This window comes from Lepisosteus platostomus, chromosome 28, assembly GCF_059453375.1.
Source record: "Lepisosteus platostomus isolate fLepPlt1 chromosome 28, fLepPlt1.hap1, whole genome shotgun sequence".
Lineage (NCBI taxonomy): Eukaryota > Metazoa > Chordata > Actinopteri > Semionotiformes > Lepisosteidae > Lepisosteus > Lepisosteus platostomus.
The window spans coordinates 295,744-319,616 of NC_142638.1; the positions used below are offsets into that span (position 1 = coordinate 295,744).

Here is a 23,873-nt window from a genome sequence, read left to right on the forward strand (position 1 = left end):
GAGCCCCATGCATAACATAATGAAAGCAATATGGTCTGAACATAAAAATATAAGAAAGGTTGCAAACAAAAGGCTGTTAGCCATTGATCCTGCCTGGTAGATGATAGTTAACCGATCTAAACATCACATCCACACATTTCTTGAAAGAATTCAGTATATCTGCTTATATCTATTTGGCTGGGCAGCTTGTCCAATACTCCCACAACCCTAAAAAAAAAAACAAGAAATGGAATCAGTTTCAGTACTTCCCAATTTTATTCAGATAATGAATTTACTGCTTCAAAATTAGTAAACTTGTAACACTTGGTACAGAACATAAACATGGGAAAAATTCTCAAAAGATTAATCAATGCATAGTATGGAAATAATAAGTAGTCTGTTCACAGGAAGGCATCATAGTTACACAAGGAAAAGGCAATGATAGATCACACATCATATGTGTATAGAGGCTCAAGGCCGTTGCCCATAAGCAAAGTCAGTCCATTAGCCACCCAGGCCACTGGACTTTCGGCATCACTGGACTCCAACATCCCTCTTAAGGTTACATATCTAGCTTCCCAAAGTGAAGGTGGAAGCTAACTCATTACATTTCTTTTACAGTACCAGGCAAGAGAAGCAAAGCAGTCTGGTATTTATATGTTTAATTTGTATTGTTAGATTGTACCTGTATTATTTATTAAATGTTATTTGTGTGAAAATGTTCAGTATGTCAACACACAGGAAAATCGAGACACCTTTACTGGCCCTGTTCACCAAAGAGCAGGCACAATGTGGCACATCTCCCGTTGTGGAACTGAAATTCTCATGGAGCACATAAACACTTAAGAACAGCTTGCACTTGCAGTTTGGTGTAAACAACATGAAATAATTCTGAAAACCAAATTGAAACAAGTGACCTTCAAAGAAAGTATCAAATCTATTATTTTTCAGTGTCCAGACATTTGTTCTTGTTTTTCAAAAATGTGTTCAGAATGTTTTTATAAACTTACTGTGGCTAGTATAGATGCATCTCCTCATACCATAACAGAGTTCAAAACATAAAACTGTGATCCGCTGAAAAACAGGCTTTCTGTTGATTTTTAAGCTGTGACCTAGCCTACCAGTGATATTGACCACTGTCCCATTATGCAGCTCTTTTATTGAGCTGACTACACAGCTCTGTCATATTAGAATGGGCAGCCTCTACCCAATGAGAATCAAACACCAAGCACAAAATAGAACAGGCACAAACACACCCATCTCTGATGCATGTAGTCACAAGTTAGATTTTCTTCAAAGGTGCAGAGGTATAGCTGGAAATCTGAGAACTTTTACTTTTTCTGCTTTGGTTCTTTTAAAATGGTACATCTCAGTGATTACAGATGTTCAAATCACTTCACACAACAGCCCCATGCCGACACATCTTCACAGCCCTGGACTGTGTGAAGATCTAAAGGGAGCTCCACATGGCCTTTTCTCCTTCCTTCCGGACACTTAGGATATAGAGGTTGGCAACCAAGCACAAATACAGATGTATGGAATTTCATTACATAATTACAAAAACAGGGGCTGTGTCCCTAATCTTCACACAGGTCCAAGATGAGCCTGATTGCCAGCATTCACTCTTACCCTGCCCAGACATGTCTGCGGTGTGACGTACAAGTTTGTAAGGAAAAGACTCCATTCCTGGTGTTAAACAGTCTAGAATGTGCGGATGTGCAGAGATCACATGCCATGAAGAAAGTGACCCTAACATGCAGGCTTGATGGAACACTTCATGCTAAAATAAAAGCTTAGCGTTCTCCTTGAGCATTACTTGAAGAGTGTGGAATGGTTTTGTACAATATACAGATATAGGACTATCCTTTAAATATGTTGTATTTTTATTACGCAGGCTACCTCTGTTAATCTAGCTGATCACCTGCTTGGGAAAGTAGCGGTTACCAACAAGCAGCATGATTATTTTTTAGCACAACCTACAGCACCGCATATGAACAGAAGTGATGTACCATGAAACTGAAATCTACTCTACCTTTGATCTTATTTTCCAAAATTGAGCAAGAGTGGGGAGCAAGACAACTTCACCCTCTTTTTCTTGAACCTATCTTAAGCTGCAGCATCCCTGTTCCTGGGCTCTTAGTTAATTGGATCAACCTCTTGTGTTCATACACTTGTCGACACGTGATTACAGCAAGGCAATTTAACACACACGACTCCTTCGAGTGTCACTGTATTGCTTTTATCACAGCACAGAACGGATGCCGGAAAGTTTGAATAAAGCCTTAGGCCCTTTGTGACCATCTTGTTTGTTTTCAAATCTAAAGTTTATCAGTATGGTTTTGCTCATCTATTGTATGAGCTTCGCTTCCTTTAAAACAGTCACCTTTAGAGTGAACTCCAGCACTCAGTGTATTTATCAGGTAACTTGGTCTCTTTGTTCAGGCAGGGCCTGATGTGGACGATCACACCAAAAAGTGTGAAAACAGAAGATTTGGAAAATCAAGCAATTATTTAATCTTAAGTGAAGATGGTCGTTGTAGAAAAGCAGATTTTTTTGTGTGTTTGTACATTGTTTTGCCAAAACACAAATATTGCACATTCCTTAATGTTTCACATTACACAGCTGCAAGAAATTTCCCAGAGAATTGTCCCTTTGGTGGTTGAAAACCACTGTTTCATTTCTCCTCTGCTCCTGTGAAAGCAGACAAGTGTAATTATAAAACAATGTTTTCCAGTGAAGCAAGATAATTGTATCGTAATACTGTTTGCAATACTTTGGAACCCCTTATTTTTCCAGTCCATCTGTCAAGTTTAAAATCTCTGTGCTCTGTAAAAAAGGAAAAAGGAAATAATTGGAAAAAAAACCTTCAGATAGCAGCAATAAAACAATTATATTGCAAAAATATAAAAAAATGTATTGCTTAAAAAAATAAAAACCAGGCTTAAAATGTTAATGGCAATTTGTCACTTCTATTAATTAATAAATATTTTAACCACTGTTTCTGAAAGCCTAAAATTGTTAATATTAAATCAAGTAGAAGGATATACTATTGGGTAAAATCAATTATCTTGTCAAGATTTAGGATTAATTTGTGTTACTCTATCAGCTGCTTAGCAGGAAAAGCTTTTTTACAATTTTACAATTAGACACCAAGACTGTTTTTTTTATAGTGGGTGCCTGATGTCTGTGGCACAGGGTCAGAAGCTGTTGATGCTGGCGGCTGTTGTGAAGGAACAGGGCTTGCTGAAACTCAAACAGGTAGCATCGGTGCTTAACCCAACTCCCACACCCTCCCTTTTGGCTGCAGGCCAGATTTCACTCGCATTATTATCTAAAGTTCATGCATGACTTCACCTGAGCTCCCACATCAGCTATCTGACAGAATCCAGTCAGGGCCCTGTGGCAGTTCTCATGTCAACTGATTAAACAAACCAATTTTAAAAAAAAGCAAAATAAATGCTTGAGGTATATTGGCACTACATCTATTTTGCACAGGGTAGAAAGTTCACAGAATTTAACAGCAAGTCTAGAGGATCAGCACACAGTTACTGTACAATCATGGTCTTGTTTGCGCTGGAATGCAGATGCCAGAGAATTAAGCTACTTTGAGGTGAGTCTCAGGCGTGTTTCTCAAGGCTGCTTTTTAATTATTGCTCCACTGTATTGTTGTTCTACCCTGTGAACATGACTGAGTAAGACACTTTGAGATGGTGCTCAAAAGAAATCTTTCCACAAAAAAACAGGATTGACAGGATTGAACTAGTATGCAGACTGTCACACTTTGGGGAAAAAAAAATACAGATGCCTGATTTCACCCTGACCACCCTCCAACCCCAGCCCCATCAACTTAAAAAATGTACTTCTGAAATTATACTGTCATTGTATAAAACTCAGGTAAACCCCTTCAATGGAAATGGTCCTAGTCAGAGTTTATTTAATTCTAATCTATTACTAAGGTAGCAGGAGATACGGTACTCCAAGGGTGTCACTCAGGCCAACTGTGCTCCAACATGACTTGCAAAATGTCAGGAGCTGCCTGATCATTTTCTAAAAACTTGAGTGCACCTCAAATGTTGAGGGCCTCAGACACTTCCAGTAGAGACTCTTAATGCAAATATTTCCTTTCGGTTCAGGGCTATAATCTTAAAGCCTTTCCCATCTTGTGACAAAGGTATTTGTCACAGCATCAGATCTGTCATGAAAACACGTTAGAAGGGATCCCAGCACCCACTTGCAATACTACAAAGCAATTCTCAGACTGAAATACTGAAACTGGTTGCAACCTGACTGTATAACTAATATTTGAATTTCATTAATCTGAGCATAAGGAGATTTGAATAAAATCTGTTAAGATGTAATATGTATGTAAATTAATTTATGGTCCTAATTTCAGTGTATGGAATATTAAACTATTTTAAAGATGCTAAACAGATTTAAATTAAATTTTTTATAAGGGATACATTTTTTTGTAAATCAGCACAATCATTTTTCAGTAACAACTTTGTTTTATTTCCTATTCATCAGAAAGAAGCAAAGTCAAGGGTTTTAATCCAATCATAATGAATCTATGAAACTTCCTCTAAATCCCCACTACAGATCAAACACTTCTTATACATTGTGTGATATGGTAAAAGAAAATCTTTACTAATTTAAGCCTTGCAGGAAATGTTTTTTTTCCCCCAATTTCTATATCATAATTTCTATTTTGATATTTTGCCTAGTTTTACACCTTTCATGCAGGAGAATTTGACCTTAAAAAGGTGCACACTGAGGGCTACACGGTAAGGGAGAATATTTTATAGCCATTCTAGTTGTTGGAGGATTTGTAAAATGACAGTAAAAGCTTGTGCCTTGACTCAGGTTTCAATTTGGGAGCTAAAGTACTCCAAGATAAACATATGGTGCCACCTCACATTCCTTTTGAGAGAAAGGAGTCAGAAGATGTCCCCAAGATCCTCAGCCCAGCAGACAGGGAGCAGGTAGAGCTTGCCCAGCCTCTTAGTAACTCACCTTGCACACATGGACAAGCTTTCAGACAGTTACACATCCAGACTACTCAAACATGCCTTGATGCATTTCTGCCTTGGGATTCTCAGTTGAGATGCTGTACTGTCTTAATATAGGTTTAATTTGCATATGAACAAGGCAGTAGCTTGGGCCCATGAATCAAAACTTCAGCCTTCCTACAAGTCATAAATCACAAATCCTTAAGGCTTCTTTTCTTGTTAGGAAGATTGTGTCAAATGGAAACACGCCATCAAGTCCAGGATTTATAATTTATGGCTGGTGGTTTTACCCAAGCTTAAACCCGTTTTAAATCCATTCAAGTCACTGAGCTTCTGAAGAAACTCATGTGAGAAAATACAAAGCTGTTTTTCAGTTTTTGATAGACCACTTGTTAAGAGCTGTCTGAAACTGCTGCTTCTCCTCACTCAGGTTGTGCTGTTAATGCACATGTATAGAAAGCAAAGCGATCAAGATGTTGAATGTCCCTAGTGCAATACAAGCGGTTTTATTTTCACATCTGGTATGAACAGTATAAATTGCAAACCACAGGAGTGTGCTTCATCGTTAACACATTCATTTCTTAAGAGTTAGCATTTTTAAAAATATTAAACTTTAGCATACCAAGCTCAAGATTATCAACAACGTTTAAAAGAGAAGATACAATATGTAAAGTGACTTCATCTTGAAAGCACTTGTGGTTTAATGAATTAGCCTGTACGTAACATGATTTAGCAAACCTTTCCAGGATTCATGGAAGGAGGATACGGTTTTTAACACTGGCTTGAGCCTTTCACTTTTGCTATCCCTCCAGCACTCATTTCCTTTTTATCCTTTTCTTACACAATACAAACTCCCAAAACACATGGAGTTTGCCACTGCTAGGCCATTCACTGCTCCAGAAAACAAAAAGTCACGTCATCCTTCCTCAGACATTCCCCACTTTAATAAGCTTTCACCCAACAGTTTGTTTCCCCCCCCCAAACATGCTCAGCCACAGCTGATCCAGAACTCATGAAGACCAGAGGTGGGGCGCAATCACGTTCAGCAATTTAAACATCCCTCCAACACAACTCTTCATCTGAGGCCTAGTCACCCTAGTTACCCAAAACAAATGCGTCTAGCAAAGTAAAACAAATAAGCAAGGACTGTTCTTTCAGGTTTCTTCTCATCCTGTTGTTGCCAGTGCAAGAAAAAAAAATTAACAATAAATACAAAGTTCATCCTTATAATATTTTTTACATTTTACATGATAGAGCAGCTCTTGGCCCGGTCCTTCCTCATTTCTGGGTTTTCCAACAGTTCAGTCCGTCCAGGCAGCTGGGACACTCGCTTGAGTCCTCTCTTGGAGTTGCTGCGCTTCAGGTTCTTGTGTATCCTGTTGACGGAGGCCAGCGTGGTGATGTGGAACACGTCACGGACGCTGTTCTCGGACACTTTGGATGTACACTCTACGTAGGCTACTGCACCGATCTGCCTGGCCAGTGTGCTTCCCTGGTGAGTAACAGCAGTGAAAAGAGCAGAATTACACACTTATAATGCTGTAAGTTTAACAAACACTTCTTTGCCAAAACAAACTAGACTGCAAACTAGACGCAGGTCTAACCTGCAGCGTTACAAAATATTCAGTGTTTCCACTGAATGGAAGGAAACTGGCTCAGCCTGAAACACTGCATGCTGCACAGCACAGACTCCAACAGAGGCATGAAAGCAAAGGACAGGCAGGACAGAGAGGAAGAATCCCAGAAATGTCAGCTCACGCAGGGAAAAGAAGCGGAAGTGTGACATGGGCTCTTCACATCATATTAACTCTGTGTCGCCATTCAAATGCAGAACACACTCCTACTGGAGTGGCAGTAACAGTAATCCATCTGAGGGGGCGAACAGAGCACGAAGGGTCATCTTGGCTTATCCTTGGAGGCTACCCCCGTGTCCTGGTGGCTTTGCTTCAATCGTATTCCAAATTCACAGGGTCTTGACTAATTTGCTACCACTGAAAACAACGGTAGACTGAGCTTCATGGAACACTTAGTGACATGATTATCCACAGGGCAAGACTGATTGAAAGTTAATCACAAAAGCAGTGTTGATTATTATTACTGATCACTTCACCACTAATTTGAGTGGCTTATATCTTATGTATTTTTATATAGGTACTATATAAATCATACTGTATCACTCTTTGTATCACTATCTATTGTCATAATATATAATATGATATTCGTATATTCTGGAGGTACTTCTTCTTTTACATTAACCCACTATAAATCTTAGCCTGCAATCTGCCAACTAAACTGGGATACAATAGAAGTAAAACATTAATTCACAGAACATAAGTACATTTTCCTTTATAGATTAGGACTTGTGGAGGAGGAAAGCATAATTTTGAGTTTAAAAATAGAAAACAAAAACTAAGAAAAAATGATATTTAAAATACTTCACTTGAGTAAAAAGCATGCGATTTAAGTATTTCTAATTCCTCTAAGCCTCAAAGCCCAGATCTTTCCAGATCTTACTCCGAATTCTGCAGAATCCCTTTTCCTAAGCAAATTGTAGTTCAACTCAAATAAAGTTTCTTGATGTATTCAACTCTCTGAAAATTATAAATCATAATACTTTTACATCCAGGAAAGAATAGTGTTCTGGACTGACTGAACTGGGAAAATATAAAAATTGTGTACTTTTATTTGTTTTTCTCTGAAAACCTTTAATCCTTTGATATTGCATACAGTACTATAATTTAAAAAAAGTAATAATTCTGACTGGCAGGATGGCCTTTTTGTTGTGGACTTATTCAACTTATAATTTAGATTTCAGGAAGATGGTAAACACATTGCGCAGTCTCCCGCTGATAGCTCCAAGGAAGAGAAATTCTTTAAAAAAAATGGCCACAAATTAAAAGTGAAAATGTTTTAAAAAAATGTATAAAATGCACAAATTCCTTCATGTTCTATGCCAAAGACAGAAACCCTAAATTAATTAATCCCTCAACTATAAAATGAAATCACATAAATTAAGGATCAATGAGATCCGTACAGTGTTCTTGCTTGTTTGGTAGTTTAATAGCTTCAGTGTGTATCTCCATTTTAAATTAATTCCCTTTGAGGCTCCAGTAAGGCTCCAAGTCTTGGTTCTTCTCAGAGAGCATCTTGCAGTAGGGCTCCTATTTTAAACCTATCTATGCACCTTAAGACCCTATAATTGAGTAAAGTTTCCCTTCAATCTCCTTCACTCTAGACTGAAGAGATTTAGCTCCCTTAACCTGTCTGAATAGGTCAGTCCCCTGAGACTAGGAATCATTCTTGTCATTCTTCCTTGAACTCTTTCTAAGGCTGAAATATACTGCGCTATGCTGGTCAAAACTGAACACAGTATTCTAAAAGTCTTACTACGGCACCATAAATCTTAAAAATAACTTCCCTGGATTAACATTTCACACGTTTGCTGGATATTCACATATGTTACTTGATTTCCTGCTGCTTCCCCACAGTCTTGATTTGAAGCTTCCTGAAGCTCAGAATTACTCACATGAGATTAATGTTCCTTCTACCATTGTGGATCACTTTGTAATTCTCAAAGTTAAATTTCAGTTGCCAAGTATACTGTATGCCCACTCCCTTCTTTGTTTTTCTGCGTTTGACAATTATCAAGACCACCAAGGGCCTAAAAAAAGATAAAGCCTTTTAGATTGTGGCAAAGTCCTTCATAAAAAGTTGATTCTCAAATTTCCTTTGAAATCTCTATACATCATATCATACAACATACAAGCTTGTTTTAGTAGGTTAGTTTACAGACTTCATCAGTAATCAAAATAAGACTGATAGACCTACTGTATAGTTTCGTGATTTGGTTGTCTAACACTTATGAACTACTTATATTTGCAGAGCTCCAAAGCATGGGTACAGCTTTCATTCTTATGAGAGTTTTAAGTGCGGAGTTCAGGATCTATGAATAAAATCCCTTCATACCCTTAAGCAAGACATGAGGTCTTAGTGATAAATTAAATGTAAACTTCCCTGGTTCCTGCAGGACTTCAGTGTTGTTAAGGTAATATTACCCACTACAGACAAAGCTCATTATAAAACATTAGGCATGTTTTGACATTATTCTAAAATATGTATGAAATATTAATCCCTCATTACATCCCCAAAAATTGTTTACCTCCACTTTTGCAGTTCTTACTTTTGAAAAAAGCACTGAAAAAATAGTTTTGCATTATTTGTTGCCTTAGCCGTTTCTCCTTTTTCATTGCTGTCACTTTTTTTTACACCTGGACTAATTTGTTCCAGGAATGAATTCGTTTGGAGCCTGCAACATTTTGTGTTTTAAGTATAACCATCCTTCTTCCAATGAATCTGTATCCATATGGTCACAGTTCACCAGGCAAGCTCCACTCCATTCCTCTGTCTGCTTTTCTAAAACTATAAACTCTAATTTTAGGCTCAACATATAAAGAGTTAAAGTATACATTAAAAATCACTATTCCCTATCACTTCTACTCTCTTAATATCCTGGCTGTTTGAAAAGAATAGGTTTACTTTCCTTAGTGGCATTAAGTCTTAATGGATTAAGAAACCTATTTCAACCTTGTTAAGCTTCTGTATCACAATATTCCACTTAATATCCCAATTTAAGTGTGGAAAATTGATGTCTCCCAGCAATATAATGCCACCTTTGCTAAATATATTGCACTGGCAAATTATTAATCTCCTTCCAAAGATTTTCCTCAGATAATTAAATCATTTTAAATCAAAACATGAATGCTCAAACTGAACAATTTTGTAGGTGAAAGATGTGATCAGCAAACACAAATCCAAAACTAAAATTTTGATTGTATATTTACTACATTGCTATGACAAATTAGTTTAAAACCTTTTTTGGAAAGTCTCGCTGTACTGATGATGGGGGGGACAACCTCAAAGGACCTTCAGGACGGGAGCAGGGGACCCCTCTGAACAGGGGCAACTCACGATGGTCGTGTAGAGCGACAGGTTCGCCGTTCCCCTGGAAGACCCCGAGGGGGCTTGGCGGGGCTCACCTGCTCGTGTGTGACGGGTATGAGCCGCTGCTTCGACAGCTCCCGCAGCGTGTTCAAGTCTGTCCGCATGTCCAGCTTGCATCCCACCAGGACCACCTTGGCATTGGGGCAGAACTCCTGGGTCTCTCCCTGCCACTGGAAAACCAAACATCCATGAGCGTCACAGAAAATGGGTCTCCACATCCCAGATCCTTGGGAACCCAGGACCTTCACACCAGCAGCGGTTTGGTCAAATGTCATCCTTGAGCTGTGGGCGATGTGAAGAACAGTTTCCTGGTTTCGTCACTCCTGTCTTGTTTCTCCTCAGATTTCCCAGCCGTGCACACTTATGCAGTGACAATCAAAGGAAAAAGTGGAATAGATAAAAATGATCCTAATAACATGGTGAATGATACAAGTAAAGACTAGACATCATTATAAAAAGACAGGAGATATACTTCTAGCTCGTATTTCCCAACAAGCAGCCTGTGAAGTCTGCATGGAGATGACTCAAGCAGCTCACAGATACACCGGGGGGGGGGGGGGGGCAGGATTGCTTTGAGGTAAAAATTGTCAGATCTTATTTGTGGACTATCACTGGTACAGTATATAAATACTCGTTATTCAATATGCAACATCTTCTGAATTTCAATTAGTGTAACTACGTCCCTGATTTTATTAAAAAGACATGACTATACATAATTCCCCTGCAGTATAACTTGCTGACAAACAGGGACCCAGGTCTGACATGGAAATTGGGGTCTACAGGTCTTAAAACTAAAGAAGGGGAAATCTATAACTGAGAGCATTCCTATTACCAGAAGAACATTTCCTGCAGTCTGGGCACTAAATAATTGCCTTTTGGAATTTGAAGGCATGTGTTCTCTGGCTTTCCCTTAATCTGCAGCCTCCCTCATTACCACTGCGTTGTTTGTGCTCATTAACCACCCCACTCTCATCACTGCCGACTCCCTGCTTAGCATGGCCCCCGTTTTGTTATTCTAACCTCGCGCCGCACTTTCTAGATGTGGAAAATTCATCAGGCTCTTGCAACTGCTTGAAATTTAAAGAGCTTTGTCTAGCTGTGCTTCATTTGCTAATGTGCTACATTAATTGATAGTTAATAGGAAACAAAATGCAATATGGCAAGAGGACTTTGAGATATTTTATAAGAAAATCTATAAAATAAAATTAGTCATTAAAGAACAATGCAATTACACTGTCCACAAAGCAGTTTGTCAGGAATGGTGTACAGGAAATGTATCAGTGTTTATTGTAAACAACACAAGAGAGTACAAGCAGACATCAGATTCAAACTGCTCTTCAGATGCACCTCTAAATGACTAGACCACAAGGTCAAACAAACACCCATTTCCCCAAATAGGGTGGGGGTAAAATCGGGGGTACCTGACCTGGTTCTCGAGGGTCAGTGTCCTCCAGGTTTTAAAAGTTACTTTTCTATTGCTTAATATTGTCTTATTTGAGACCTAAATAAACAAGTGATTGGATTCCTTATCCAAATAATTTGCCCAGTTTAATCACTTAGAAAACGCATTAAATGAAACCAAAGATTCTGTGGGTAATGGGGACTGGTGTTGACCTAGCAGCATCATGAAGTTTGAGTAGGGAGAGGCATCAGCATGTGAAGGCTGCAAAGGAACAGGTAAAGGTTTATTCCATGCTGAAAGGAAGGGAAAACGGATACAGTGTTTCGGCTGTAGAGGCTTGAAGACGTCTTGAAGGATCCACAGCCAAGTGTCTCTTCCTTTCCTTCCAGCAGAGAATAAACGTTTACCTGTTCCCCAACCAGATCATTGTACCTCACCAGCTCTTTATTTAGGTAAATATCTAACTTAAAAATAAAAGGACGACTGGTATGTTGCACACAAAAAAATAATTTGATTGAAGACGTTTCATCAGCTGGTGAGAACACTGAAGCAAAGTTTAAAATGTCTGCACTCCGACATTGGAGTTGAAGGTTCATTACAATGGGTTCCCAGTGTAAAGAACATTTCTTGTTCCTTTTGTTTGAAGAAAGGTGCGATTAATGCTATTGAAGTGACAGGCATCTGGAAACACTGTGGTATTAACTTGAATTCTTTTGTATATGAACCACAGAGTGATCAGCTAATTGTCCTTTGGTTTCTCCAATGCACATCTGGTTGTATTTTTTCAGATAATGCAGCCAACTACTCCTTTAGACTTGTATGCATGTGAACGCCGTGTGACAATTTAGAGCCTCTGATTTCTGTGCAGGGCCTGATGTTCGTGCAGGTGGTACATGTTGACTTAATGCCTTTTTCTAGAAGTCCCTTAGTGCCAAATCCCACTGTGGACACTGTCCAGGTTTTATGTTTTTTATAACTTTTAGATTGTGACCACTGAATTCCTTTGTGTAAAGCAGAGGCTGATAGAAATTACTCATCATTGTGTCTTCCACTGTGAGTGTAAGAATTTCCATTGAACAAAAGGTGTTCAAAGTGAGGCCATGTTAGCTGATCTCAAAATGATGAGTACTGGAGGCTCTTTTAATCTCCACTCATTAAGGAGCCAATTAAGTGTAGTTAAATCTTTGGTTTTAGAAATGATACGGTATAGGCTTTTAGAATGTTTTACTTTAAAATGTTTTCATGTTTTTGTGTGCGAGAGAGAAGTGGGTATGCAGGTTTGTAATTTGAATATTTGTTTTCCATCAATGAAAGTGGTAAATTATTCAGGAATGTTTTTTGTTAGTACAATCATTAGGTCCTTGGACAAACTAGATTTCCAACACTGCCAAAAACAGATCTTTAGGAATTTTAATTTTCTCCAATGGTATTTTATGACTGACTTTGAAAACGGTTTATGGCACTTTTAAAAATAGACCATTTCTTAATATTGGTTCCATTCAGTTATAAATGATAGAATTCGGTTCATGTATATGTATGACATATGTAATTTATGTTGACATCGTCGAGGGAATATTTTAAATTTGTTTTAAAATGCCATTTCCTCAAAGTTTTTGTACTTTTTCTATAAATAATGTAAGTGTCCATTTCCTTCTTACCACACTTCTAACTTACATTTTTCTTCTCTACTTCTGTCCTGAGATTGTTTAAACCAAACCATCCTTATCTTTTTTTAGCCGGTTATCTGTACAATGATGTTCTACCTTCTATTATTTACCTAAGTTGTGTAAAAATCTTCAATTGTTAGAAAGTACTGACAGACATTAAAAGCCGCAACTAATGCTAGAGATTCCCGTGCTCATTGGTTGCATTTATAATGCCTTGGTATATTTAAAGTAAACCTTCAGCAAGGCTATGTTTAGCTCAAATAAAGCAACTTAACTGAGGACATACCTGTAAGAGTCTATTTATGGCTTTTCATCTCAATAAGGAGGTAACCACATTCATACTATAAAAGAGATTTAGTTTATATTTTTCCAATTGCTCCAAATCCTGTAGCTGATCCTGGCGCTGAGGACAGAGCCACTGACTTTCTTATACTGTGCAAGAAGAAGCTCAAAGAACTGGGATTCACAATTATATCCTTATAGCTTGAGGCAGATTAAAAATTGCAAGAGCAGGCTATGATCAAGACTGTGGCACTGCGAAAAATATATTTTAATAACAACTTGTCAGAAGCATCAAAAAGTATTTAAAAAATTAAAATGATAGCCTGATTTGTTTGACACAGAATGTAGACAAACTAAAAATAAAACCGTTGCAATCAAGCAGATAACCACACAGCTTGCTAATCACTCCATTCAGAAAGGAAGCTAGATCAAGCCATAGAATGGATTACACTTCCTCACAAAATGCTCTTCTTCACAAAACGTGTGAACAACAGTTTTCATCTCTGCCAAAACATTAGTGGCAAATGTTTTCAAAGCTGGTCTATAATCTTGTTTAGACAAACACTGAAACGTAATCTTCCATAAGAAACTCATGTTTTAACTTGTGTCTTATTCAGAACAATGAAAACAACAGGAAATGTTTTTTAAAGATTTGTTTCACAGTTGTCTAGTTACCCACAAGGCTACCTCATTCTCACATGTATGACACGACCTGTTTATCACTATTAAAGTCGTCAAAGGCATGCAGGATGACTCAGACCTACTAAAGCAAAGGGATCCTATTATGCAATAAACAGAAGACAATTTAAAAATGAAGTATTATGTTAAGCATGTCATACATAAACAACTGAATAAAACTGGGAAGTTGTCGTTCAATAAGGAATTTTACAACTTCATAAGAAGATCAGAGATCATGGCAATGCCACCCATTATATTAATATACAGTAGACCCATGTCAAGGTTACAGATAAGAGGAGACTGTGACCCATAATCATTCAGTTACAAATAACTGACCCAAGCTAGATCTTTGAACTAGCTGCAACTTGAAGCACCATCTTCCCCAATGAGGCTGGATGGCTTGTTCCAGACACCAACACATCTTAGTGTAAATACACTTTTTTGTGTTTAGATTCCTGAGGATTATGTTCTAATAAACATTGCCATGGAATGATTGTTACATCGTTTACATCCCACACACATCATTAGCAGGCCAAACCTTAGAATAGCTGTAGAAACAGAAGAATTTTCCCTCTGTCCATTCCAAAGGACATTCCACCATTTTATACCACAGGACCAATGTCATGTCTCCACTGGACTGTGTGTATGGACCCTACTTGATGCAGAAGACCAAACCACTAGATACTGTGGTGTCTATGCATGCTCCATTTTATGCTTAACATTATTTTGATCCCCTTGTTGTCTTGCCTCAGTGTCAGCTGTTTGATTTGGTAGTGAATATGCACTGAACAGTCACATACACGACTTTTATAGGCTGTTTATTAATCTTGATATTTGAGCTTAAACGACAGCTTGACAGAGCTGCGTGAGAAAATGCAGGGATAAATATTTCCTGTTTGTTCCCGACGTATGTAGGAGGAATGTGGTAAATCCTTTATTTATTGTGCTGGTGTTGCCACATATTCTGTAGTAGTACAGAGATTCATCTCTGGAGAAGACTATTTACGCCACAGGATCACAGAGTACAAAAACTCTTCACTTCTTCCTTCATTTAGACAAAACCTTTGACGTGTTTATCCTATTATATCTTATTATCCTAATGCAATCTATTACAAATACTTCCTAAACACACTTAGTGTGAAGCTACAATCTAACAAACACCTGCTCCCCTGATAGGAGTTGGGGGTACAATCTGGGGGAGAGTGTGATCGGGGGTACCTGACCTGGTTCTCGAGGGTCAGTGTCCTGTAGGTTTTTAAGGTACTTTTCTATTGCCAGTTAAGATCGAAATAAACAGGTCATCAGATTTCTTATCCAAATAATTAGCTCAGTTTAATCATTTTAGAAAACACATGAAATAAAACCAAAGGCCTCTGTGGCTAATGAGGACTGGTGTTGACCCAATAGTATCAGTATGCCACAAATTAAAGGAAAACAAGCTTTGTGGTAATACAGAGATTACCAGTACAAAAACTCTGCACTTCTTTCATGTAGACAGCGCCTTCAAAGTGCTTATCTTATTACAGATACTTTCTAAACATACTTGGTGCAAAGCTACATCAGTGGAAAGAGGACGGGATGCGTCTAAGACATCTCCCAACTGGCAGTTCCAGACTTCCCAGTGTTTGTTTTGTTCTGTCGCTCTTGTAATGCCTTTGCTCATTGTGCACAGCTGGTAACAGTAAATTGGTCATAATAGGAACGATCATTTCAGATGTTCAGTGAAGTTCTGCTAACAATCTAACAAGCCAATATAAAGTGCTTAGTGTACTTAGTACTTTGGTGGTAATTCACGTGGCTGAGGAAATAATGATAGCAATGGTTGAAGATCAGCATTGATCACATCCCCCCAAAAACATCCCCAAAACAGATGAAGATTTCAAACAGAAAGCTAAAAGCAAGTCGATTCGGCAGCAGTTTGCAACCAAGAAGAAACTGCATGAACATTGACTAACCGAGAAGTGCTTATAATGCAGGCATGAGCTTTTTTTATTAAGTAGAGATTTATATATGCAGTATGTTGAAGGGATACTGATGGTGAACGAACAAAGTGAGGAGCTTGTATGATGTGGGTGAGAACGTGAGTAAGTGAACAGGTGGCAGCAGTAGCTATCTTGAGATTGGAACTCTGTGGTGACCTGGAAGAGAAGCCTGATGCAGATGTTAGAAGAGAGCTACCACTTGGTGAAATTTGCAAGACAGAAAGGATAAGGATGTTGTCCAAGCAGAAACTCCCCAAAAAAAAATATCCACTACATTGATTGAGAGAAGCTTTGGGGGGGGGGGGGGGGGTAGTTGAGGAGTTGAGGGCCAACACTGCGCAAGCTGAAGACCAACTGATGGAGGAAGAGGGGAAACCCACCACCATAGCGGCTAGGGCTGTGAATGAGGAACGAGGACGTCTGGATTGATAAATGTAGGCTGGGGCCATTGGCACCATAGGTTGGATGCTCAACCAGAAATGTAGAGAAAAAGGGCATTGAGGGAGAGCAGATCAAATAAGATTAGCAAAAGAGAGAGGGGATATGAATCATCCGCAGTTGTGAGTTTTAAGGAAGGTTGAGAACATCAGAGGAGCAAAGAAAAGTGCAGATGACAAGCCTCCGCAGAATGTGTCAGAGGGTTGAGATTGAAGAGGCAAGAAAGGAATTCCAGTGCTGGTTTGCAGGAGATAATCCTATAAAGGTAAGGTCTTACTTCATGTTTGCTAATGGATGTATACTAAGGTTTTATACCTAGTCTAATTTTTAAAGACCTTAAACATCAAGCAACATATTCAACAGCAGCAAAACTATTGCAAGGAAGAAGTGGGACTATATCCATGGAAGAAGAAGAGGCATGGTGAGATCTTTGTTTGGTTTAAAAATGGAAGAAGCCTGGCCTTAACTGTGGCCCTTGACCTCTGGCCCTTGACTCCCAGCTGCAGCCGGTTGCCCCAGAAGATCACAGGTCAAAGATCACAGTGCCTCAGACTCCCAGGCTGGAAAAAGCAAAGTAATATTGTTCACTCTCGAGGCATGCTCCCTCCTCACCTCCGGTTATTAACTTCCTGTTCCCACATAGTGAGAGCTCTGAGGATTGACAGTAGCTTTAATTTAGCAGCAGGTCTCATGCCCTGAAAGCAGAATGTTGTTATGAAGCTGAAATGGCACTGAAAAACACAATCTGGTAACCCTGGAGTCTTCTGCCAAGCACAAACAAGTAACTTATTTTAAAAATCATATTGCACTATTTTTTAGTTATTTTTTCTCCCTAGCTTTTGCCCTTTCGTTTTAAGATCTGACAATTCCAGTGATATTGTGGAACTGGAGATCTACAATGTCGGGTTCAGATTCAAGTTGTGGCCTTTATTCACCAATCATAAGGGAAAATGTATAAATCAGTTTCTGTAGCAGATAAGGATTACAAACCCTCTACATTATTCGTGCCCAATCATCCATGTCTGTTTTTTAAAATAAACACAATCAAAGCAGTTAATCAATTCTACTTCTGGAATGAAAGATTGTTTTAACCCTTTTTACGTGCTAAGGAAACTCCATTTGAAAGATCAAATAAGATACCCTTATGGTATAATATTCTGCCAAGGTGGCCATGTGCTCATAGTCTTCAAGTTTAATTAATTATATTGGGGGGAGTTTTGCAGTCTCAACATGTAGGCTGATTAATAAGTTACAAGCTTACCTAAATAAATACTTGAGGCCACAAAGGCAGAAAAGGAAGGAGAAACAAGACCAAAACAAATAGCCCAGAAGATGCATGGCATTTTCAAACGGTCCCAAAAAAGTGTGATTTCAGAACAGCAAAACTGCACTAGGATGCTTACTAGTGACTGTGTACATGAAGTTGCAGAATTTATCGCCATTCTGGAAATTCTTCTCTAGAAACATGAGGAAAAGTGTATTTTTCCCTTTGGCTTGTTACAATGCTGGAGGTCCCAGTGTTTCAGCTTTACTGATTAATGGGTACTAGGTGCTCTCACCAAGGTGAGTTAGGAAAATTGCCTTGATACCAATAAGACATTGAGGTGCTGCAGGACAACAGATGGCAAAGACTGAGTAAAAGGTGTGCACAAATCAGATTCTCATATTGCAGACACTAATTTCTGATTATTTAAAGCAATATCAGTTCTCATCACTAAACTAACTGCTTGGCAAATGTAATGGGGCTATTGACATCCTTTCTATTTTAACCTTTATTTTGTTATGCTTAAGAGTCAGAGCCTTTGAAATGATATTTAGCAATGACGTCACAAAAAATCAATAAAAGTTAATAACAGCTGTAAACTCAAGTTCTTCAATGATTTTTTTTTAACCAAGGAACTACTTTTAAAGTCACGAAACTCTGCATTGCCAAACCTACACTTCTCTATAGGAAGCATAAACCCGATTGCTCTGAATGTTTCTGAAAAAAGCTGGCATTTTCGGATGCTGCCAATTCAGACATTTAACATGTTGATAATGAAATCTTCAGCTGGGATCACAAGAAGATACATCTAGATCCTAGAACTCAAACACGCACCCTGTGAAGATCTGAAAGCTAATCGATCAAGCAAGACACAAATGGCTTCCTCTCTTTTGTAATCTATCACATGCTCTTTGACACAAGAGCTCCCAATAGAACAGTGAATGAAAACAGAATTTTGAATTGGCAGCAAGCACTGTGGAAGTGTGCAACAACATATTTTCATTCTCACAGAGAGCTTGCACATGCTCACTCGCCGTTACAAAACCCATACTCAATGAAGAATGAGGAACTGTAGACTTCTTCAACCTACAGTACCTATTTTCTAGCCACTTGTCTTTTGGTATATCACAAGCTGCAGGTTTCAGAACTAACTGGAGAGGCACATCCCTCAGTGAAAGCACCATGAGCCTGCAAGCACCTGGGAGGTACAAGTGTTGCCAGGAACCAGGAGTACTCTAGGCCAACTAGTTCTACATTACAATCAGGTAGTGCTCAGCCAATCCCTTTCATGGGGACAGGCTAGTGACAGAACTCAGCCTCCAACCCACAATCCTGGATTATACAGCTCAACTTCCATGAAGCTTTTTAAGATAAAGAATACCTCAAAGCTGCATTTTCTTAAGATCCTTCTGTGAACATGGGCCGTCGTCAGAAACGCACAGTATATGGTGTGAAATACCTAAAACTGACTACATCCATAACACACTGCCATAAACCAGCATAATGATAACATCAGAGTGAAGCAGTAAGCAGTACAGGAGGCAGGTCATCTGACCTTTCAAAGAATAAAGGTCATTACATTGTCAGGAACTCAAATGTTTTTGAGTGGCCTTTCATAATCTAGTTACTTCTCTAATTCTGGTTTCTAACCTGAAAAACGCAAACTATTTTCTTTTTTTTTATATACGTATCTGTATATGTTGCCAACTACCATACCATTTCTCTAACCCTGTAACTCTTGGTCACAGGTCAATGGTGTTAAAAGCCTAATTAGGAGAGAGTCTCTAACAGCTGTAGATCAGGTTGATGTGAACTTTGGTGTTGACAGGAGATTAGTAAAACAGCTGGGGTCAGCGAACCCCATGAGACACCCTGTGGAGCACAGAAAGATTAAGGTAGGATCTTTATTGGAAGAGCAGGGACCTTTTTTCACTCATTTTTGTTTTGTGTTCTGCACCTGTTGATGACAAGTCTGTGATTTGCTTGAAAGATCTTTGAGTGAGTCTCGGGGGACTTGGGAAAAGTGTGTGTGGTGATGGGTGGGGACAGTGAAAAACCAAGATAAACCAGCATTATAACCGACTTCAAAAGACACTCACTCACTGGGCCCGACGCATGGCTTTAAGACGCCTGTATCAAAGAGCCTAATTAGGGGGAACCACAGTGAGCTCCTTTGCTACTAGGAATTACTGTGTGAACAGCAGTAGGAGGGAGCCTGGACTGAGGGTTAAACAGACCTTCACACACAGCTAGGCTTGGAAACAGACCATCTCAAAGGACACTCAGGCATAAACTCCCAAGCCACACAGTGTAAGGGAATCTGTCACCTCATTTTCTCTGTTGTCATGGGTATCTTTTACGCTAAAAATTAACTTACAACATTACAGACATGAATCTTCCAACAACATGCTGAATTATTATATGCTTACTGTGGATTCTATATAACGGAGTACCTTGCAAGATTATATTGAAGGTAAAGAATAGTAAATGCTGTCTAACATGATGCAATTTCCAGTTGTTTTTGGTACCTTAGCACTGAATACAGCAGCCAGTTCAAGTGAAAGACTATACAGCAGTGAGAGCTCTGTCAAGACCTGGAATTGTCACCAGTTAGGGCTAAACTAGTGTGGTACCACTGTAGTGTTGTGACTGCTTGTTTTTTGACAATGCTACCAAAAAATAAACTGAATCATTTTTTTCTGATTAAACATTGCATCAAAAATGTATGGTAATATTTTGGTACATTTCCAAATCCTTAACATTTGCACTGATTTTCTGAATCTAAAAAATATATGCTTTCATTTAATTGATCTTCAGTAAACTGTAGTCACCAGTCCTAATAATCATCCCTGGTGGAGCACTGCCGTTGCACCATGAGCAAGGAGCAGTTACTAGGATTGCTCCAGAAAAACGCCCAGTTGTATGATTGGAAGTTTCTTTGGATAAGAGCATCATCAAAATGATTCCCGTCAAAATATGAGGAAAAACTGTGCACAAAAATAAAGATTTATGAAAGGTTTTAAGCTGTATTTTTTATGCATAATCAAATTTTGCTTAATTGTCATGTACAGGAGATTAAACGATCTAATCAGTTTTAGCATGTTTGGTACACTGCTCATTCCCTTCCACTTAAGAGGGTATTTCTGAGCCTGTTTAAAATCAGATGGTAGTCAGATCCATAACCTCACCTGGTTTTTTAGCCTGGAACAAACTCTGCCAGGATAGCTCAATGGTAATGTATTTTGTGTTGACATAGAAGGATACATTAATGTCTAGAAGAGGAAAAATGAATAAAAAAGTCTAATGGTTTTTCTGAGGTATCAAACTTGAAAAGGGCATTTAGTCACAGTCTGAAGGAAAACAAATGTACTGAAAATAAAATCGGTAAAAACATTAACTACAGTTTATCATACTCCTTTCATTTTTGACAATAAAGATCTTTGTTATGACAAAGAATCAAAACTCCACTACTAATGCAAAACCTACCCAGAGCACTTGACAGCAAAAGAATGTGGGCCCCATTACCAAAGGTGAAAGGTCAAGTGTCACAAGTGCCATTCTGTCTGTGGTAGCTACTGTTCAGCTGTTGTCTTTCTTCAGCTCTTTGTGTAAATGAGGATTGACAGGCTGATCTAAAGATTTGTTTAAAGACCAATTAAAAAAAAAATTAAATTACCTTCTCTTAAACATCTATGCCCACACTATTCCTCCAGAAACTACTACAGAGAGGTAGAAGTTTTTTTTAATTACTAGTGGTAAGTGAGCTCTTTAAGCTAAAAGATTTTGAAATCAGTCTGTAGTCTTTGCAGGAAATAAGCATGATACTGTTAAGCTGAGTTTAGACTCTGACTTCCATATGAGCTACATAAAAACAATCTACAGAATCAAATCTTCACTGGGCACAGGCTCCTCACAGTTCAACATCTGCCCATCAATATCCCTACATTATTACTAGAATCATGTGGCTGTCAATTGAAAAATGTAAATTATTAACATGAAAGTATACATTTTTAATTTCAGAAAATGTTTGTGTACAGTAATATTCCGGGTCTTTGTATATTTACTGCTGCCTCAGTAGAGTGGAATCTTTCCCATTATGATTTTCATAAGTCAAACTGTTTACCAACATCTAAAAGAAGAACCACTTTGATTCCAGTAAGCATTTTGTTGACTTTGAGTGATTTTTAAGAGGTAAATGTCTGGAAACTCTGAATCCTTACCATGTACTTACTGTACAACCGTTTTCCACTACAAACCAAGCCAAAAAAAATAAATCACTGCAGCATCCTCATGGTACACTGTGCATGGCCAAGCTCCAACCACATGCAAACACAGCGTTGCATTGTCGCCAAACAATTGAGGGAGTTTAAGCCACTGGATTATCAACCCAGATGTGTAGTGTAGAATGAGAGCAAGACAGGCTCAGCAGAGAATGCTCATTCCTCCAGAAACGAGGACTAATATTGGATGTTGCTGCAGGTTAGGTTACAAGACTTCAAAAGGCTGATGTAATGGGGTGGAGAACTCTGCCCAATGCCACTCTGAGGTGAGTCAGCTACTGGTGCAGAGGAACTCGCTGCACAGTAGGATGGAAAACTCCTCTCTCAATGCAAGAGGTTTAATATCTGCAGCAAACAAATCCTTCAACAGCAAGGCACATTGCAGCCTCTCAACCTGGATAATAGATGAGGTGGGCTTTTCTCTCTCAAGTGGCAAGCAAGTGAAACGGGCTCAAGCAAATGCTTGCAGCAACGGTGTCCAGACAATCAGCAGTGCTGAAGGACTCTGTGCCCAGATACTGGGCCAAGGTGGTTTAATTGATACAAGGAAAGGGGTTTCAAATATTTGGGCTGTCTGTGAAGAGATACTGTATCAATGAGTGCAAAGCAACAGCAATGATAGCAGTGCACTGCCAGATAATTTCAATATAACCTGCACTTGCCCGTCATTGGATAATCCATGAACATCGCTGCCTGCTGTTCTTTTTTGCAATTCTACAGATGTTAAGAGTTCCCTCTTTCAAGCTGAGCTTATTAAATGTAACTTCTCTCTCCAGGTGAAAGAGCATTTTTCAGCTATAGATGATGCATTACTGACTCCTGTGTCATGTAGATTTTAACATAAAAATGTAAATCATATTTAATAATGAAATCAAATTAGAAAGTCTACCCTAATTAAACACTCTCAAATCTTTAAATAAGCAACAAATTACAGTATTCTGTTATCCCTCTTCAGACTGACCTAGTAAGGGGTTAATAACACATTTTCAGACATACAATGCTTTTTTGTCTGTCTATAAAAACAGAAAAACAGCCTCCCCAGAAGCAGCATTGTACAGAATTGGGAGACCCAGCCAGTTTATGGGCAGAATCTGGCAAAGACTGCACAAAGTAATATTTTTATGGTAGCTCTTCAAAGGACCAGAAAACAGATGGTCCATCCTGAGCAGAAGTCAGCTGCAAAAGCAAACCCACACACTGGGGGAGCCAGCCCCACAGACTGCTGGGATACATACAGGACACCCAGCACAGCTCCGTACACTCTCACTGAGGGATGCAGGGAAAAGGACAAGCCAACAGATTTTAGGCTAGATTATAATTAGGAGTCGAGAAAGAAATTGTTTCAAAAAGTACAAGGATTTTGTTTGGTTTTCATTTAGTGTTTTTTTTTTCTGCACTGAGAATAATAGCAAACCAGTGAATACCTCCGAGACCCCATGACACTGTACAACCCTCACTGGTATCACCAGATAGTCTACAGCACAGTCCCACAGGGTTTCATTTAGTAGCTACTTCAAAACCCAAGACTCCGATATTCTCACAGAAGCGAGCACTGGCCCATGCCTCTATTTCATGAAGCTAAAAACGATAGTAATTAGGCACCTCGTCTAGGTGTAGAGGACACTGCCCATCCTGGGGAGTGCTGTACTAGCTGCAGTGTCCGGCGAATGAAGTAGTTGAGGGTACTGGATACCAGTTCTCCTGCCTGCAGCTGTGTGTAATGCTGGAGAGGAAGCCCCGACTGACCTTTTTTAGGACGCTGTCCAGAGTCTCTGGGCGGCTGATGTCGAAGCAGATAAGAACAGCATCTGAGTCGGGGTAGGCCAAGGGCCGCACATTGTCATAGTAGGAGGAACCTGCAACACAAGACACATCCAGCTGAAGTACTTGCAC

The 23,873-nt window shown here is 39.0% G+C and overlaps 1 protein-coding gene across 1 annotated transcript in view; it reads right to left on the reverse strand.

Annotated features, from left to right (window-relative positions):
- Nucleotides 1–232: 232 nt before the first annotated feature.
- rnd2 (Rho family GTPase 2) overlaps nt 233–23,873 on the reverse strand; it is a 53,545-nt gene continuing 29,904 nt past the window's right edge. The window contains exons 3-5 of the mRNA XM_088622780.1: nt 23,727–23,836; nt 10,023–10,157; nt 233–6,478 (exon numbers count right to left, since the gene is read on the reverse strand). Coding sequence (XP_088478906.1) covers nt 6,230–6,478; nt 10,023–10,157; nt 23,727–23,836 — 494 coding nt within the window. The 3' untranslated portion in view covers nt 233–6,229. The remainder of the gene's footprint in view (nt 6,479–10,022; nt 10,158–23,726; nt 23,837–23,873) is intronic.